Source organism: Narcine bancroftii, chromosome 12 (assembly GCF_036971445.1).
Source record: "Narcine bancroftii isolate sNarBan1 chromosome 12, sNarBan1.hap1, whole genome shotgun sequence".
Classification (NCBI taxonomy): Eukaryota; Metazoa; Chordata; class Chondrichthyes; order Torpediniformes; family Narcinidae; genus Narcine; species Narcine bancroftii.
The window spans coordinates 99596078-99615262 of record NC_091480.1 but is presented as its reverse complement, the minus strand read 5'-3'; the positions used below and the strand labels follow the sequence as shown (position 1 = coordinate 99615262).

At 41.2% G+C, this 19185-nt stretch overlaps 1 protein-coding gene across 3 annotated transcripts in view; it reads right to left on the bottom strand.

Annotated features, from left to right (window-relative positions):
- Window positions 1-19185, bottom strand: part of ccdc47 (coiled-coil domain containing 47) — a 53637-nt gene that overhangs the window by 16741 nt on the left and 17711 nt on the right. For all 3 annotated transcript variants that reach the window (XM_069905162.1, XM_069905163.1, XM_069905164.1), the window contains 5 exons: window positions 18378-18552; window positions 16419-16540; window positions 13803-13868; window positions 10744-10845; window positions 8259-8369 (listed from right to left, as the gene is read on the bottom strand). In XM_069905162.1, the coding sequence (XP_069761263.1) occupies window positions 8259-8369; window positions 10744-10845; window positions 13803-13868; window positions 16419-16540; window positions 18378-18552 (576 nt within the window). The remainder of the gene's footprint in view (window positions 1-8258; window positions 8370-10743; window positions 10846-13802; window positions 13869-16418; window positions 16541-18377; window positions 18553-19185) is intronic.

Sequence of the window (19185 nt, the reverse complement as noted above, 5' to 3'; positions counted from 1 at the left end):
TTGGAAACAAATTAAGGTTAAAATCCCCTCCTATCAATATATTCCCTTGCGTATCTACAACCTTAAAAAAAATATATCTTGCATAAACTTTTGATCCTCTTCATTAGGATATATATTGAGCAAATTCCAAAATTCTGAATATATCTGACACTTTATTATATATCTCCCTACTGGATCTATTATTTCTTCCTCTATTTTGATTGATACATTTTTATTAATTAATATAGCTACACCTCTAGCTTTTGAATTATATGATGCTGCCGCTACGTGCCCTAACCAGTCTCTCTTTAATTTATTATGTTCCATTCAGTTAGATGCGTTTCCTGCACAAATGTTGTCTATTTTTTCTTTTTTCAGTAAATTTAATAGCCTCTTCCATTTAATTTGGTTATGTATGCCATTAATATTTATAGTCATATAATTCAACATGGCCATCTCATATCCTGTTTACACCTCATTTCTGCTTCCTCACCGCCATCATCCCCCTTTTCCCCATTTTCATCTCTGAGTTTTCCCTTTTTAAACTCATTTAAAACATAAAATACTTCAACAACTCCCACATCCAATATTCCCTTTGCCCTAAATGTCCCCCTCCTGAGTTGCCCCTTATCCCTTGCCAGGCAACCACAACTTGACGGTTATTCTCTCCCACCCAACCCCCCCAGAAAAGACTTTTTTTTTTACACATGTAACAAAGTTCACACTTTTTTTTCCCCTTACTTTTCTTCCCTTCTCTTTCTCTTCTTTAGTTCTTTACATATACATTGTTTTTACATCTTTATATATACTTTATATCGACATTCTTCATTCTTACTACATCTCTTCATCTCTCCTTCTATCCTGCAGGCGTTCTGCAAATTCTCGTGCTTCCTCCGGATCTGAGAACAGTCTGTTTTGCTCCCCAGGGATAAATATTTTAAGCACAGCTGGATGTCTTAACATGAATTAATAACCTTTTTTCCATAGGATCGATTTTGCTGTATTAAACTCCTTCCTCTTCTTTAAGAGTTCAAAACTTATGTCCGGGTAAAAAAATATTTTTTGACCCTTGTATTCCAATGGTTTATTGTCTTCTCTAATTTTATTCCTTGCCCGCTCCAGTATATTTTCTCTTGTATATCTCAAAATTTTTACTAAGATGGATCTTGGTTTTTGATGTGTCTGTGGTTTCGGAGCTCGTGTTCTCTGTGCCCTTTCTATTTCCATTCCTTCCTGTATTTCTGTCATTCCCAGGACCTTTGGGATCCATTCTTTTATAAATTCCTTCATATCTGTGCCTTCTTCATCTTCCTTTAGGCCCATTATCTTTATGTTGTTTCGCCTACTATAATTTTCCAACATATCAATTTTCTGAGCGAACAACTCTTGTGTCTCTTTAATTTTTTTAACACTTACTTCCAATTTTCCTCTTAAGTCATTCACTTCCATTTCTACAGCCGTTTCTCGTTCTTCCACATTTTCTACTCTTTTCCCTATTTCTGTCATGACCAGCTCTATTCACTTCATCTTCTGTACTTTTCATTTTTCTATTAATTTCACTAAATTCTAATGTCAACCATTCTTTTAATGCTCTCATTTGTTCTTGAAAAAAAACTTTATCTATATTTTGTCCATCTGTTTTACCTTCTATTTCTCTGTGCAGATCTTGGTCTTCTTCCTCTTCTTCTGTGTCTGCACCTGTGTTTGTGTCTTATTCTTCTCTTCCTTGTATCTGTGTCTCTTCTGACTTTTCTGATGAGTTGCTTGTCTCATTTTGCTGGGCTTCTTCTTGCTTGGTTTCTTGCTGTTGGTCCTCTTCTTCTGGGCTACTCATCTGTCGGGCCTCCTGCTGCTGCTCTTCTTTCCTTTCACTCCCTTTCCTGTCGCTTTTCTCTTCTTCCAGCTGAGAGCCCTGGTGTCGGGCATCCCTCAGCTGGTTGCGTTGTGTTTGCCCACTCCTCGGCTGAACCCCGCTCCCGTCGGTGTTCTCCTTCACCTTAGTAAGTGTACCGCGCACTTTTGTTTGGCTCAGAGAGCCATTTTTGCAGTCCAGCGGTCGCGACTCTGCGGGGTCGTCACCAACCTCGGAGAACGGCATCTCTTCTCCACGAAGGATCCCTGCTTCTGTGTCTTTTCTTTTTTTCCTGTTGTTTTTACTTTTTCCTTCTTGGGTGCCATTTTCTTTCTTTTCTCTACAACTTTATTTGTTATATTTTATGTTTCTTGAACTTTGTATTTTCTTCACTTTATTTCTTCTTTTCTGGAGAGGGCTGGTATTCCCCTACCAGCCGCTACTCCATCACGTGACTCCCCCCAAGCAAAGTCATGGTTGACTGAGATTTTGACTACTGGGCAGGAGGTAGAGCACTACCCTTTCAGAACTGGCACAATGCCAGCTCATTGAGATTAAAAAAGGAAGACATAGAAGGAATAGCTACAACTCTTTTGGCCTGTTCTGTCATTCAAAATGATGACCAACCTATTAATTTAATGTAGAGGTACAGCATGTAACAGGCCCTTCATGTGACCATTAACCCCATACATTGTTGGAATGTGGGAGGAAACCAGAGCATCCGGAAGAAACACATGCGGACACAGAGAGAATGTACTAACTCTTTACAGAGCACGGTGATTCGAACGCAGGCCACATGCACTAACTGGTCCGCCCTATGTTCACTTTCCCAACCAATCCACAAAATTCTGGACTCAGTGTCCAAACATAAATGGCTCTTTATTTGAGCATCCACTGTCTCTGGGGTAGAGAGTTCCTAGGGATAGAAATTCATCCTAAATCCCAACCTAATAATTTAAGAGTTCACCTAATTCTGAAGGAAAACTACCTTTTAAACCACCCTGTCAAGCCCCTTCAGAATCTTGTATTATAATGGGATCATCTCTCATTCTTTTAAACAGTCCATTCTGCACCAAACATTGCTGCTCCAGGAGCTCTCTCACCCCAGGAATCAAATCAAGTAAATTTGACTCAATGCTTCCCCAAAGCAAATACGTCCTTCCCATGCTGTGTTTAGGGGTTTGGTGAGGTGGATAGAGAAAGCAGGTATGGTTAAAAAGGACAGCTGTTGAGGAATGATCTGTCTTGGAAGAACAGAATGTAAAGTTAATATTGACAGGGATGAAGGAATTTGAGAGAAGCAGCGATAGGCATCTTTCTGTGGGGAAATGGGTTTCTCTGGAAGGCCATCGCCGCAGGGTCATGCTTGGCCTACGTTTATTCTCTCCACAATGCTGATGACCTGGAAGAGTGTAGCATATCTAGGTTTGCCTGATGGCACTGAATTAAGTGAAAAAGCAAACTGTGAGAGTCTGCAGAGGGAATATAGAGCACAGTGAAGTCATCCACTTTAAAAGAAAGAATAATAGATCAGATTATGATGCATGAACCACAAAATATTGGTTTGCAGGTGCAACAGATACTAAGAAGGTATTTGAATGATGGGCTTCATTATTAGAAGGATTGAGTTTAAGAATCGGGAGTTTCTGCTGCATTTATACAGGGTCCTGTTGAGTTTGAATCTGGAGTATTGGTGCAGTTCTGATATCCTTACTTGAGAATGGATCTACTGGCTTTGGAAGCAGTGGAGACGAGGTTCACCAGGATGATTCTGGAGATGAGGGTGTTGACCTAAGGAGAGATCGAGTCACCTGGAACTATATCATTGAAATTCAAAAGAATGAGATAGTAATTTGTAGAAACATATAAAATTATGAAATATTTGGATAAGATAGAGGCAAGAAAGTTGTTTTGTTGTTTTTATTGGTAGGTGTGACGAGTGGATCTACAGGACTGGAACAAAACACAAAAATCTGCAGACGTTGTGGCTGAAGTAAAAACATGACACTGGAGAAACTCAGCAGGTCAAACAGTGTCCTTTATAGAGCAAAGATAAATAACTAATGTTTTGGGCTTGAGGCCTTCAGCCAACTCCTCAACATTATTTTTCCATGACAGTACAGGAAACCAGAGAGATCAGAGTGGGAGTGGGACAGTGAATTAAAGTGGCTTGGTTAATTTCAGTGGACTGATTGCAGGTGCTCCACCAAGTGATTTGATTTTTCCCAACGTGAAGGAGATGACATTGTGAACACTGAATGTGGTAGACTAAATGATGCAGTCTAGGAGATTCGCTCATTGAGGGAACTGTGAGCTACTCCTCTTAATTAAAACCAACTGTGTAGAAATGAAGAATGAATTATTTAAACACATCAGGAAAATACTTTAAAATATCTTCCTGTGGATCAGCAAAGGTAGACAACTAAAAATTTGAGCAAATGCAGATTCAGGAGAAATTAAAAGAAAAATCAATGAGAAAATTACCCCTAAATAACTCAGTCACCCATGGATATTGCCAATAAACAGGCCAGGAGACTGAGTGTGCACTAGAAAGCAGTAGCTATAAATCAAAAGGTCGATAGAGAGAATCGATTATAAAAATAAATCAGAAAAATATGGAAAAGATTATGAGAATTCCTCATCTGTGTAAATCAAATCGAAAATATTTTGACAAAGACAAGTTAAAAGATAATGTACACTGAAAGAGACGTTAAATATTTTGTATCTGTCTTCATAGCAGAGGACAAAAATGCCACAATAAATGAGGGGACCAAAGGTCCAATGTCAGTTAGGGGTGTGCAGTGAGTGAAAACAACTGAAAAAATTACAACGACTAAAACCTGAAATATCCTGGGCACGATAGAGAGTATTTGGCACAGGAGTGGCAGATAGAAGACAGCAGAGAGAAGTTTATGGCACTTTGAAAGAAGGAAGAAAGAATAGTCTATTTTTTAAATGGGGAGAGAATTCAGAAAATGAAGTTAGGAGTCCTCGTGCAGGATTCCCTAAAGGTTAACTTGCAAGTTGAGTCAGTGGTAGACAAATGCAGTAATAATATTTATTTTGAGCGAATTAGAATACAAAGGCAAAGATGTATTGCTGAGGCTTTACAAGGTGTTGGTCAGACCACATTTTAGAGTATTGTGAGCAGCTTCACACCCTATATCCAAGGAAGAATTTGCTGGCGTTGGAGATGATCCAGAAGAAGTTTGCAAGATTGATCCCTGCAATGAGAAGGTTAATGGCTCTGGGTCTGTACTTACTGGAGTTCAGAAGAATGGGGGGGGGGGGGGGAATCTCATCAAAACAAAACAGATATTGGAAGATGTTTCCAGTGGTTGGGGAGTCTAGGCCCAGAGGGAACAGCCTCAGAATAAAATGACATCCCTTTAGAAGAAAGGGTGATAAATCTGTGAATTTCGTTGCCTTCAAGCATTCAAAGGTACTGCACTCAGTGCCCTTTTAAGAAAAGTTTCAATGACACATAGCCTTCAAAAAACCCAACTCACCTCTGTCATAAATGGGCAACCACTTGCATTTTAAACATTGACCCTGAATGAGTGTTCCACGAGGAATCATTCACTCCATGCTAACCCAGCCAAGACTCTTCAGCAACTTATATGTTCCACTTAAGTCACATATCATTCTTTTCAAACTCCTAGCTTTCCCAATTAGTCTAGTAAACCCTCACTGAACTGGTGTCCAATGAATTTTTATTCTTCTTAAAGAAGGAGACCAATTCTGTCCATAGTATTTCATTCTGAGCTTTGCATTCAATCTCTTTGGTAAACAGCACCGAAGAGAATCCCAAGGCCTTTTATACTTACATTAAAAATGAGGATAATGAGGGAGAAGATAGGACCAGTGAAGGAGCAAGAGGGAATATATGCTTGGAATCAGAGGAAGTGGGTGAGATACTAAATGAGTACTTGGCATCAGTATTTACCAAGGAGAACTTGCGTACTATCCCACCAAGATCACCCATAAATTGAAGGACCACCTGATTTTCCGTCTGGGAACTCTCCAGCCAGATGGCACTAACATCGACTTTTCTGGTTTCAGCTAACCTGCTCTCCTCTTCCCCCCCGCCACCCTCCTTCCAGCTCTTCTCCCCCCTTTTCCTCTCTATTCACCCAGCCATCTCTCCTCCCTCCTCCTCTTGCTTGCTTCAGTCCCCTCCCTCCCTTCTTCACCTATCACCTCCTGCCTTTGCAACCATGCCTACCCCCAACTCTTTTGTTCAGATGCCTGCCGACATTTTTTCATATCTTGATGAAGGGCTCAAGCCCGAAACGTCGATTATGTATTTTTATCTTTGCTATATAAAGGGACATTTTGTCATTTAATAAAGAGTTGGATAATTATATGGATGGAAGGGGGATGAAGGGATATGGGCAGAGTGCTGGTAAGTGGGATTAGAGGAGGGAACTTGGATCAGTGCAGACTAGAAGGGCCAAATTGACCTGTTTCCAAGCTGAAATTGTTAGATGGACACTGTTTGACCTGCTGAGCTTCTCCAGCTTTGTGTTTTTACTTCTTTAGAACAACGTGGAAGATAGTGACATGGAACTTAATGTGGAGAATCCTCATGTGTTAGGGCATTTTGAGATAAGGAAGAGATGGTGGTGGTCTTCTGAGAAGCATTAAAGTACACGTCCCTGGGGCCTGATGGGATGCATCAAGGTTATTGAAAGAGACAAATGAAGGGATGGCTGTGGCATTGGCAAAGATCTTTGCATCCTCCCAGAGGACTGTGGAGAAGCCAATGTTATTCCTTTGTTCAAGAAGAGATAAATTATAATCCTGGAAATTATAGGCCAGCAAACTTTACATCAATGTTAATGAAACTATGGGGGAAGATACTTAGGGATTGGATTTATGCATATTTGGAAAGTTGTAGTCAAATTAAGTGGTAATCAAAATGGCTTTTGTGAAGGGCAAGTCATATCTGGCCAACTTGATTGAGTTTTTTGAGGAGGTGACAAAGATGGCTGATGAAGGTGACACAATGGATGTTTCACATGGACTTTAGTAAGGTGTTTGACAAGATGCCTTGTGATTACCTGATCCAGAAGGTGTAGATGTGTGGGATCCATGGTGAGTCAAAAGTTTTGATTCGGAAATGGCTGGATCAGAAAATACAGTGTGAGTGGTGGTCTGGCTAGAAGCCTGTGACCAATGATGTTCCACAGAGATTGGCGCTGGGACCCTAGATGCTTGTGATAATATATACAAAAAGACTTAGAACACAGAACATTACAGCACAGTACAGGCCCTTGATGTTGTACCGACCTATATATTCCTACCAAAAAAACCCAAAACCTTTCCTACCTCGTAACCCTCTATTTTTCTTCCATCCATGTGCCTAAGAATCTCTTAAATGCCCCTAATGTTTCAGCCTCCAGCACCACCACCCCTGGCAAGGAGCTATGGACCACCTCTTGCATGGAAAAGTTAAGTGAGTTACAGAGAGCATTTGGTGCTAACAAAGAATATAGATCAGGATATGGATCAATTACAAATATGGGCAGAGAAATGGCAGGTGGGAGTTTAATCTGGACATGTATGAGATGGTGCCCTTTGAAAGTTCAAATGTAAGGGGAACATCTCCAATTAACGGGAGGACTCTTAAGAGTGTCAGAGGCATTTGGGGGTTTAGATCCATAGCTCATTGAAAGTTAATAGGGTGGTAAAGAAGGGCCATGGTATTTGCCTTCAATGGGCAAGGCACTGAGAACAAAAGTGAGGAAGCCATGTTGTAAAACTTTAGTTGAGCTACACATGGAATATCTGCTCACCTTATTATAGGAAGGATGTTGAAGCTATGGAAAGGGTGAAAAGATTGTTTACCATGATGCTTCCTCAGGGGACCTGCTTAATCCCAGCTGCCTATACCTGACATATGCCTACATTATCTTGACCACAGCATCGATATCCCTGATCTTGTCACCCCTAGCCCTTCATTCTAACAAGAATATGCTGGCCATGGACTCTTTCTGTCTCACTTTTAAAAGCCTGAGTTAGAATTGGTTAAAGACTAATGATGGTAGACACCTCAGGAGAAAGCAGTGATGGACTATCCAAATGTCATTTCTGGTTGAAGATTGTTGGAATAGCTTCTCCCTTATCAATTAAAATGCTTAATTTATTGATTCCACATTTATTTGAACACAAACATGTCATAGAACGGTGTGTGCGCATCAATACACACTCACAACATTTCTTTCAAGATTCCTCATAATGAGACCAATTACATGTTCTGACCCTCAGCTTTGGCTGTGATCACTCAGCATAGACTAGCACCTTATTATGTGTTAACTTCATGAGATGAACTCTCGAAAACCGTGAGGGTTATTCACAGAGAGCAAGTAACAAATTGAGACCAACTTTTACAAGCTCAACTCATTACCCAATTCAGCATACTCACCCGATTGTCCAGTATACCTTCTGTGACCTCACCCATTTCGGACAGGACAGAGAGAGAATCAGGAAGCCCAAACTTAATCCCTGACTTGGGCTTATCACTGCAGAACTCACTCTAGAAAAGAAGCAGATGGTGTATGTGACTCCATGACAATGTGTACAGTAAATTCCTCCAATGAAGCATGGAAGGTTAGCATTTGGTCTACCCCAGGCTATAAAACATCGAAGGTGGCACGCACCACGCACTATGCCTGCTAATATTGAAGCATTGGTGTCAAAGGCCAGAGTTACATTCAGATTTTTATTTCCAGCAATAGTTACAGTGTGGCACAAAGCGCTGAAATCTTTTGACCTATTAAACCCATAAATTTGCAAGTATTTACTTGCTTACCTTCAGCATTTAGCTGCTATTTGAAGCAGAAATATTTGGAGAGGAGCTAGCTTAATGATTTCCAAACTCTCCTTCAAAGGAACGCATTTATTCTGCAATCTGTGGAACTCCCATTTAACGTAATTTAAAATTTATAATTTTAATTTAAAGTTAGACATACAGCAAAGTAACAGCCAATTTGGTCCAAGAGCCTGTACCGCCCAATTAGACCCAATTGACCTAAAATCCCTGGTACATTTCAAACAGTGGGAGAAAAACTGGTTCACATTTCAACCGGAGAACCAAGGAGAACGTACAAACTCCTTAGAGACAGTGTCAGATTTGAATCCAGTCCTAATCTCTGCTGTTGTAACAGCATTGTGCTAACCACTACACCAAGCCTGCTGCCCTTGTTTAGTAGGTAGTAGCCAATCACTCCCTTACACTTGCTTTGCCATTCAATTTGAAAGATTTTGCAGCATTTATAAACCATAAAAAAATTCTACATTCACAATCAATTCCAATTACACATTCGCTCAGCATCCTATTTCCACTCTCTCCCAATACCCCTTGTTGTTCGTGTCAAGAAATGCATTTCCCTCTTTCTTAAACATATTCAGTGAATTGGCCTAGGGTCTGTCTAGAGAATCACATCGATTTGCCACCTTCTAAGTGAAGACATTCCTTTTCAGTCCTAATGTTTTATCCCACAACCTGAAGCTGATTCTGGATGTCCCAGCAAAGTGAACCACCCTCCCTGCATTTAAACTGGAGTGAATACAGATCCAATCAATCCAACCTCTCCTCCTGCCATAGTCTCGTTATTGCAGGCAACTGTCTAATGAACATTTTTTGCACTCCCTCCTTGCTAAATACATCATCTTAGATTCAAATCAAAATTGCAGCATTCTTTGATCTGAAACTTTAGCTCCATTTCTCTTCCCACATATGCAGCCTGACCTGCTGAGTACTTTCAGCATTTTCTGATTTCCAGTATCTAGAGTTTTTTTTTAATTTAAATTTAGACATGCAGCACGGTAATAAGTCCTTTTAGTCCATGAGTCCGTGCTGCCCAATAACACCCAATTAGTCTACAACCCCCATACGTTTTGAAGAATGGGAGGAATTCAGAGCCCCTGGGGAAAAGCCACACAGACACAGGAGGACGTACAAGCTCCTTACAGGCAGCACCAGATTCAAACCCCGGTCCTGATTGCTGGCGCTGTAAGTTCCTTCCTTTGGCTTGGCTTCGCGGACGAAGATTTATGGAGGGGGTAAAAAGTCCACGTCAGCTGCAGGCTCGTTTGTGGCTGACCAGTCCGATGCGGGACAGGCAGACACGATTGCAGCGGTTGCAAGGGAAAATTGGTTGGTTGGGGTTGGGTGTTGGGTTTTTCCTCCTTTGCCTTTTGTCAGTGAGGTGGGCTCTGCGGTCTTCTTCAAAGGAGTAAGAGTATTGCACTAACTGCTACACTAACCGTGCCACCCCATGTACTTTCACAATATTGCAATTTGGTCCAACAAAGACCCTGCTTAATAGTTGCTGTGTATTAACAAACCTCTTGCCCCCAAATCTCTCCCCCACAATTCATTTGCCCCCTTAAACAGTTGGAGAACCTGCACATTTAACTTGGTGACTGGAACAGATTCAGTGCTCAGGATCAGACCATGATTGGTTCACATTTCAACTCAATTTATCTGCCTTTGATCCACATCTCCAGAACTGACCACGTACATCACAAATATAATTTTTTTTTTAATTTAGAGATGTAGCACAAAAACAGGCCCTTCTTATGAGCCCCATGCTGTCCAAATACATCAATTCCACCAATTAACCTACCAACCCCCAACATTTTTGGAGGGTTGGAGGAAACTTGACCACCCAGAGGAAACTCATGTGACACGGGGAGAACAAACAGACTCCTTACAGACAAGGCTGGATTCAAACCATTGGTGCTGTAATAGTGTGCAATTACATTAATTTATGCACAGGACACAAAGCAGTACTTCACTCAATAATGACAACCTGATCATCTGGGCATTGTATGTCTAACAAGATACTCATAAAGAGGGGAAACCACTGGAACGGCCCTCCATTACTTCTCGTGCCATTACATACCAAATCCTGCATTTCCTTCTGCATCCGGATCATTGCTTTCCGTGACCCAACGGCAAACACATAGCTGTCCATGTCTTCCTCGTTCATGGTCACTTTGATTTGCTACAGAAAGAATCACAATAAACCTTTACTTACATTTTTAAAAGACAAAAAGCACAATAAACTGCGGGGAAAAGAGGAGAAATTAGCAACGCGAGAAAATAAAATCATAAGAACTAGGAGCAGGAGTCGGCCATGCGGCCCATCGAGCCTGGTCTGCCATTCAATGAGATCACGGTTCATCTGATGACGGGCTCATCTCCACCCACCTGCCTTTTCTCCATAATCACTTAATTCCCCTACTATGTAAAAATCTATCCAACCTTGTCTTAAATATATTTACTAAGGTAGCCTCCATTTCTTCAATAGGCAATAAATTCTACATTCACCACTCTCTGGGAAAAGCAGTTCCTCCTCATTTCCGTCCTAAATTTACTACCCTAGATCTCGAGGCTAGTCTCACTTACCAATGGAAACAACTTACCTATAGATATGTCTTATCGATATACGTTTCTATAAGATCCCGTCTCATTCTTTCCTCACAGGTTAACCCCCTCATCTCTGGAATCAGCCTTGTGGACAATTAATAATCACATCACAACTGTCTTTCTTCAGGAAGAAACAATTTTCTCGAATTACTGCCTGCAACTTATGAAAGATAACAAATCGGGACTGAAGAACTCTGAGGACGTCAAGAGGCAGAGACTTAAACAATGACAAAAATAGGTAGAATATGTAACACGATCCACAAAAAAGTTAAATATTTCATTTGTTGAAAGTTATAAAGGGTTGCAGATGGTGAACTAGGTATTCCAGAATGGATTTTTATATCTGGAATGGGTTTTTGTTTCTCCAGACATAGCACCTAATTTACATAACTTCAGAGTGAGAAAAACTAGAAAGCGATAGGAGGTCAGAACGAGTGAGAGTAAATGAGTCCAATTATTACACTGTGAACGATGCGAATAAGGTGCAGTGCGAGGTTGCTCATCCTGCTGCTCATGAATAGGGAATGAGCAATCTTCTTCCCTGATTATGATGGCCATAGTAAGGTAACTACAGGGATAGCAAGAAGCACTATTTGTTTGTTCACAACTAATACGTGGCTAACTCAGAACACTGTACCCCTGAAACTCGGTTTCTCATTCCTGCTCTTTCACTGTGCTTCCACATATTTTTTTCATTTCACATTTATTTCCAATTCCCTTTTAGGTTAGTCTGCTGGCATCATGTTTTCAGGCATATTCCTCATTACACAACCCTAAAATAAGCTGCCAGAGGAGAGGGAGGGAGCGAAAAGAATAACAGCATTAAAGAGGAACATTGACAGGTACTTGAATGAGCAGGGCACAGAGAGACAGAGAATTAATGCAGGCACGTGGAATTGCTACAGATATGCACACTGATTAGCATAGGCTTGATGGGATGAAGGGCCTGTTTCAATGCTATACAACTATATGACTTTCACCCATCAGTTTAATTCAGTAACTTCTCATAAAAGCTCTCCTTATTCACTGCATCAAAATTATTCAAGGTTTTGCACTTTTTAAATCTCCAGTCTTTCTTGATTGGATGAAAGTAACTCCAGTCTGTCCAATCCTTTGTTTTTGCTATTATTCCAATACAGTGGTCCTCAACCTTTTTCTTTCCACTCACAGACCATTTAAGCATCGGTGCTCTGTGATTAGTAAGGGATTGCTTAAGGTGGTCTGTGAGTGGGAAGGCAAGGTTGAGAATCACTGCTCCAGACCCAACTGTTACTGAAATATTTTGCTTGAGAAAAATTGTCATTGGCCCATTTCCTTTGGAGATATGAGACCGTGCACATAATGAGTCAATTAGGGACGATTAAAACAGTGGCTTTCAAACCTTTTTCTTTCCACTTATACCACCTTAAGCAATCCCTTTCTAATCACAGAGCACCTATGGCACAGGGATTACTTAAAGTGGGATGTGAGTGGAAAGAAAAAGGTTGAGAACCACTGCTCTAATAGATCGCTTTTGCTTCCCAGGGCTTGGCATCTTTTCTGGCCAGAATTCAATATAATACTTTCATTCAAGCCAATTATTTACAACAAATTAGTACAATTACTTTGCAATTGTAACTATGTGACAAGATCCTGAGCACTTTTCCCCCTAAAAAGTCTTCTGTTTATTCTGATACCTTTAAATATTGATGTTCGAACAAAAAACTCTCAAGAAATAGTAGGGGAATAGGGTGATTGATCATGGTTGAAACAGCAGTACGTTGTCAGTCGATTCAATGAGCTTTGGAAATCATTGTTCTTTGGAAGATCTGGACAAAGAATTTGTCAATGGAGAATTGGCATCAATTCAATCGCTTACAATGGAAAGGCCTTTGAAGAATTTTACCCAAAGCAACTGACAACAGCAATTTCTCTAAGTTTAACACTCTAGAAAACTCTTATAGACATACAATAATTCCAATCATTTAGGAGTTTTTAGGAGTTAGAGAGATTTGGTATGTCACCAAAGACTCTTGCAAATTTCTACAGGTGTGCCATGGAAAGCATTCTGACTGGTTGCATCACTGTCTGGAATGGAGGTGCCAATGCACAGGACAGAGGGTCCATATGGCCACAGAGGGTTGTGAACTTGGCCAGCGCCATCATGGGCATTAGTCTCCACTCCATTAAAAGGTGGTGCCTCAAGACAGCAGCTTCCATCGTCAAGGACCCCCAACACCCAGATCATGCCCTTTTCTCACTGCTACCATCAGGGAGGAGGTGCAGGAGAATGAAGCCAAACACCCAGTGACACAAGGAGAGTTTCTTCTCCTCTGCCACCAGAATTCTGAAATGGACAATGAACCACAGACACATCTCACTTTTTTTTCCTCTAATTTATATATTTTTTTAAATAGTGTATTAATGGAAATGTAATTTATAGGAATTTTTACACCTGTAATGCACAATAATGCTGCCACAAAACAACAAAGTTTGTGACACATAATCATGAGAATAAATTCTGATTCTGTTAATGACTAATCTCATACATACCACTTGGTCACTGGCAGGTCTCATCATTCTTGCAAGTACATTCAGAAGATCCTGCCGTTTCAAAAACTAAAAAAAAATCAAAATACCAAAGGGTTAGATCAGCATGCAGCCAGAACAGTATTGACATATGGAAAATAACACACACATAACCACCCATCCACCCATTCCCCACATTCAAGGTTCCGTGTGCATTTTGGGATCAACTCTAATGAGATGCTTCAAGGTGAATACAAGCATCCTTACAACTGGAATTCTTGGGTAGTGGCCGGTGTAATCTGCTTCCCAATTTATTTGGATCTTTGTAGTCATGAAGACACAAGAGACTGCAGATACTGGAATCTGTAGCATGCTGGAGGAACTCGGTGGGCTGAACAGCCACAGTGGGAGAAAAAAATTCCATTAATGTTCCAGGTTGGAACCCTTCATCAAGACCCATCAACACCTGCTGATGCTGCTTGAGCAGCTGAGATCCTGCAACATATTTGGGTTTCGTCTAATCTTGCTGGACACCACTCATTTTTATAATCAGCAGATTCCAGTAGAACATTCCTGATTTCACCTGCAAACCTAAATACTTCTTTTCCAACTGCTGACAGACCAGTTCCAGTAATTCCAGTGCCTGCTGTCTTTGTTCCAGATTGCAGCATTTCCTGTTGCTTGTTTGCTCCCCTTAAAACTTCCTACAGAACTGCCCTTTGCCCTTTTCAACCATTTAGAACAATCTGGCCATTGATCCAATGGATTTGATTGGAACCTTCTCCTCATTCATAATCTCTCACCCCATCCCTGATTACAGCCTGACAGAACCACATGGAGCTTAGCAGGATTCTGGTTTCAGATTTATTGTCAGAATACATGAGATTCTTTTTCCTGTGGGCAAAGCAGAATTACCATATAACCAAATAACAGTTTATGGGATGGAAATAGGCCATCTCGGCCCTTCAAGTCCATGCCATAGCTGACTTCTTTCCACAGATGCCACAGAATTATCTGAAGAGCAAAGAGCTCATCTTTATCAAACATTTCCACTGAAGCAGCATTCTTCTGAATGTTTGTGGATTCTTCTCACATAATTTCCTGCACTTTAAAGCAATGTACTGCTACACCATTGTAAGAAGCCCGATAAATTAAAATGTGGCAATCGCAATCCCATCTTTCTCTCACTGTTGGCCTGACTCAACAGGACAGTGATGGAGCAAAATGGCTGTTGCACTTGCCAACAAACTTGAACTCTTAATTGTGAAGTTCCAATGCTTGCATATTGAATTCAATTTCAATTGGTTCTCTACATTTAAAATATCAGCAAACCCAACTAGAAAGTCACAGTCACGATTTGTTTGAAAGAAATGAATAATATGTGTGTCAGAGATTCGTGTTAAGCTAGTGCATGTGAAGCATTGCCCTGAAGCTATCCATGCTGAATCTGGTCTAAGAGGGTTTGATGGAAGTGTACATGAAGATTACTCCTGGTAGTTTTTGTTTCTAGCCCCTCTTCTTTCTCCCTCCTCCCCCATCACCTCACCTTTGTATTCAGGCATCTACCTGTATTTCCTGTTTCATGATGAAGGGCTCAGCCCTGAAATGTTCGTTACCTTTCCTTCATTAGGATGCTGTATGACCTGCTGAGTTTCTCCAGCACTTTTGTCTATTGCACTTGACCCTGCATTGGCAGATTTTCTTGTTTTACTCCATCCAACCTTTGTTGATTGGGGTAGGGAGCATTTGTCAGTCATTTACCACAAAATATCATGTTTACACTCATTCCTCCTCCCTCACCATCATTCAGGACCCCAAACAGTCCTTCCAGCACTTCTCTTGTGAACCTGCTAGGGTTATTTACTGCATCTGGCACCTCCGATGTGGCCTTCTCTACATTGGTGAGACTGGACATAGTCTGGGAGATTTTTTTCATTGAGCCCCTTTGCTCTGTCCACTGCAATAACAAAGACCTCCCAGTGGCCAACCATTTTAATTCCACATTCCATTCCCATACCAACATGCCATTCCATGGCTTCATGCACTGCCAAACAGAGGCTACCCACAAATTGGAGGAACAACACCTAATATTCCACCTTGGGCACTCTCCAACCAGATGGTACTGACCTCCAGTTTCCATTGGACTCTTCCCCAGTCTCTCTCTTTCCCTATCCCTGTCTCCTTTCTTGCAGCTCTCACCCCCCTCCCTTCCCATTAGAGAGATACCCTATCGCCTTTACTCCCACACCTGTATCCATCTGTTACCTGTTAGCCTAGGCTCCTCCCTTGCCTCTTCCTGACCCCACCTTTTTTTATTGTGCCTGGCAGTTTTTTTGCTCATACCTTGAGAAAGGGCTCAAGCTCAAAACATTGGTTGATCTTTACTTTTCAATAGATGCTAAGTGACCTCTGACTTTCTACAGCATATTACATTCAACTCCAGCATCTGCAGACTTTTTCTGTTCAACAGTATTTGGTGGGAGAGTGGAGAATGCAAGAGTCCCCTGTTGCTTTCCTCTTTGCACATTACCACATTGGCTTTGCAAGTGTGAAAATATTAATTTCAAACACACAAAATAATAATTGTTTATATAGATTGTTTAAACCCCAAGTGAGTTTGAAATTAAGAATGGCCTGCACCTTTAGCTGAATTAGCATTCCCTCACAGCACACTCTCCCTGAGCACCACAGGTTGTAGATGTGCTCATTTTCCTGGTTCAGTTTCCCCGTGCTGGTAGGGTCTTTATTAATTCCATCATCCCCTGAAAATAAAGAAATTACATTAGCTGCCGCAGTTTAGTTTGAAATAGTTAAAAATCAATTTCAGGCTTTATTGTCAAGTGTACCAAGAAGCAGTGATAGAGATTGTTTTGTGACAATTCCAGCTCGATAAGTAAGATAAGAATGATAAGTAAGACACCACACAAAGTGTTACAGAGAGAGACTAGATGCACGGAACAGAGACAGCATCTATTATGATGTGCAATGATTATTTACCGTAATAGTTCCTTCCCATTACAATCAATGAAAATTAGGCCAATCATCTGCCTGTTTCAAGTGCTCAATGATGACTGATTTCATCCACTACAGCACCGAAGCAGACACAGCGACATGTCTGGACTGCCCAAAGCTCGTGCATGCTGAGGTAACAAGTAAGAGGGCACAATACATGGCAGCACCCCAGCCATGGTTTCTGTGCCTAGAATTATTAAGGTGTCAACCTGGATCAGTTAATACTGTATAATCTCCCCAGGAATACTGTGGTCCATTGCTCGCTTTCTGGAATAAGGGAGGGAGGGGAAAAACAGAGAAAGAGAGAGAGAAAGGGAGAGAAAAAGAAAGAAAAAATGAAAGAAAGAATAAAAGTAAGAAAAAGAAAGAAAAGTGGCATTGAAGGCAAGACTGCATCAAGTTGAATTATTATTAAATGCTAGAGTAGCTTTGAGTGGCTAACTGGCCAACTCCTGTTCTTATACCTTTCCTTGTGTCCCCTCCCCCCAATCTCAGCTCCTCGCATATAGTCAGTCCTGCAGCACGGAAATAAACCCACAGATGGAGCTTATCGATGAACAATGTGCCTCCTGCCTTAGTATATTCTTCTCAGACCACTCCAAGCCCATCCTATCCATTAATTATCCAAGTGATTTTTAAAAGAAGCTAATATCCCTGCTTCCACCAGAGTCCATGTTGCATGTGCCCACCACCCTCAGATTGAAAAACTATGCCTTCACATCTCTTCCAAATCTCACCTCCTCACCTTCTAGTTATGCCCTCTCATCTTAGATTCTCCCACTCCAGGAAACAGACTGTCATTATTCACCTTATCAATATCCTTCATGATTTTATAGACCTCAAAAAAATCCCCTGTACACTTAAAGGAAAACAGAATGAGTTTTTCCAGTCTCTCATGATAACTTAACCTCCCTAATCCTGGAAACAACTTAATAAACTTCAACACTGATGTCCCAACACTTGTATTCCATGCCATGATCGATGAAGACAAGCCTTCCCAGAGCTCTCTTCATTACTCTACCTGTGCTACCATCCTTAAAGCTCTATGTTCCTGCACCCCCAGCTCCCCCTGCTTTCCCAGAGCAATCGTACCATACATTGGTGAGACTGCAACACACTAAATGCTGGAAGAACTCAGCAAGTCAGGCTGCATCAAAATTTTGAGCTATAACCCTTCATCAGTAATAGAAGGTTGGAGGTGATGGGAGGCAGAGGGCTAAGAAAAATATACTGACTGGAGGACAGTAGGTCATGGAATGAAGGGAAAGGGTAGGGAGCAACAGGAAGGAAAGATGGGGAGGAGGAGAAAGGTATGGTGATTCAGATCTTTTTCAAAAAAAGAAACCAACTAGAAATAATATAGTCCAATCCCAAATTTGAAAAATAAAGATGATTTACCAGTATTTGGTAAATGTGTCAATGTGGCTTCCAGTTTCATAGTGAATTGCTTTAATGTGCCAATACAGCTTCTGAACTACCAGGGTATAGCACAGAGCACAAACAATAAACCTATGGGCCATGACCCCCAGCTACACTTCAATGAACGTAAATCAAACTAAATAAATAGTTAATAACTCAGGGACTCACCAACCAGGGAGAAGTTACCCTCTAGCAGTTCCTTGTGAGAGTTGAACCATGCAGCAGCTAGCTTGTTGTTTTTGTTTTTACCTATGATGTAGTTCATGATGTATGCCAAAAGGCCTGTTACCATCAGAATCTCCATGTAGTAGCTCTCCCAACTGTTCTGGAGGTGATGAGGGACCTAACCAGAGATGGAGAGGAAGTTGTTACAAACTTGAATTATTATAGGCAAATAAAATGAATCCAATGTTATCAGTAACGGGATCCCCCCAGAATTTGCATCACCACCTCAAATAACTGCCCACTGCGCTACCATACACTTCCATCCAAGCATTCATTGAAAGAGTACTTGAAGTTTCAATATCTCCTTGGATCTCGAACATCAAGACGGGCCGTCTACTCCCAGTTTTCATCTCCAATGAAGCTAAGCTTGCATCAACAGATTGCCATCTTCTGAACAGCCTAACCTTTTCGAAATTGAAGGCACCCTTTCCCAATCTCACAGGATCCAAGAGGCCCTATCCCCAATAGGACCCCTCACCCGACCCTTTGGGCCCTGGCATTGTCCTATGACATGTAAGCAGAGAGTGTGAGCCTTGGCCTTCTGTATGACGCTGCTTATTTTGATGTGGTGCAGGTCACAGAATCCCTCTGGGAGGCCAGATGCAGAGGTCCCTACTGCTACCAAAGTCATTGCATGCATGTCCATCCCCCAGGTTCTCAGCACTGCATTCTGTGCAGTGGAGAAGAAAATAACTTGAAAAGCAGGGAAAAGGATGAGAATTCCCAGCTACTATCACCCCTCCATGAGTTC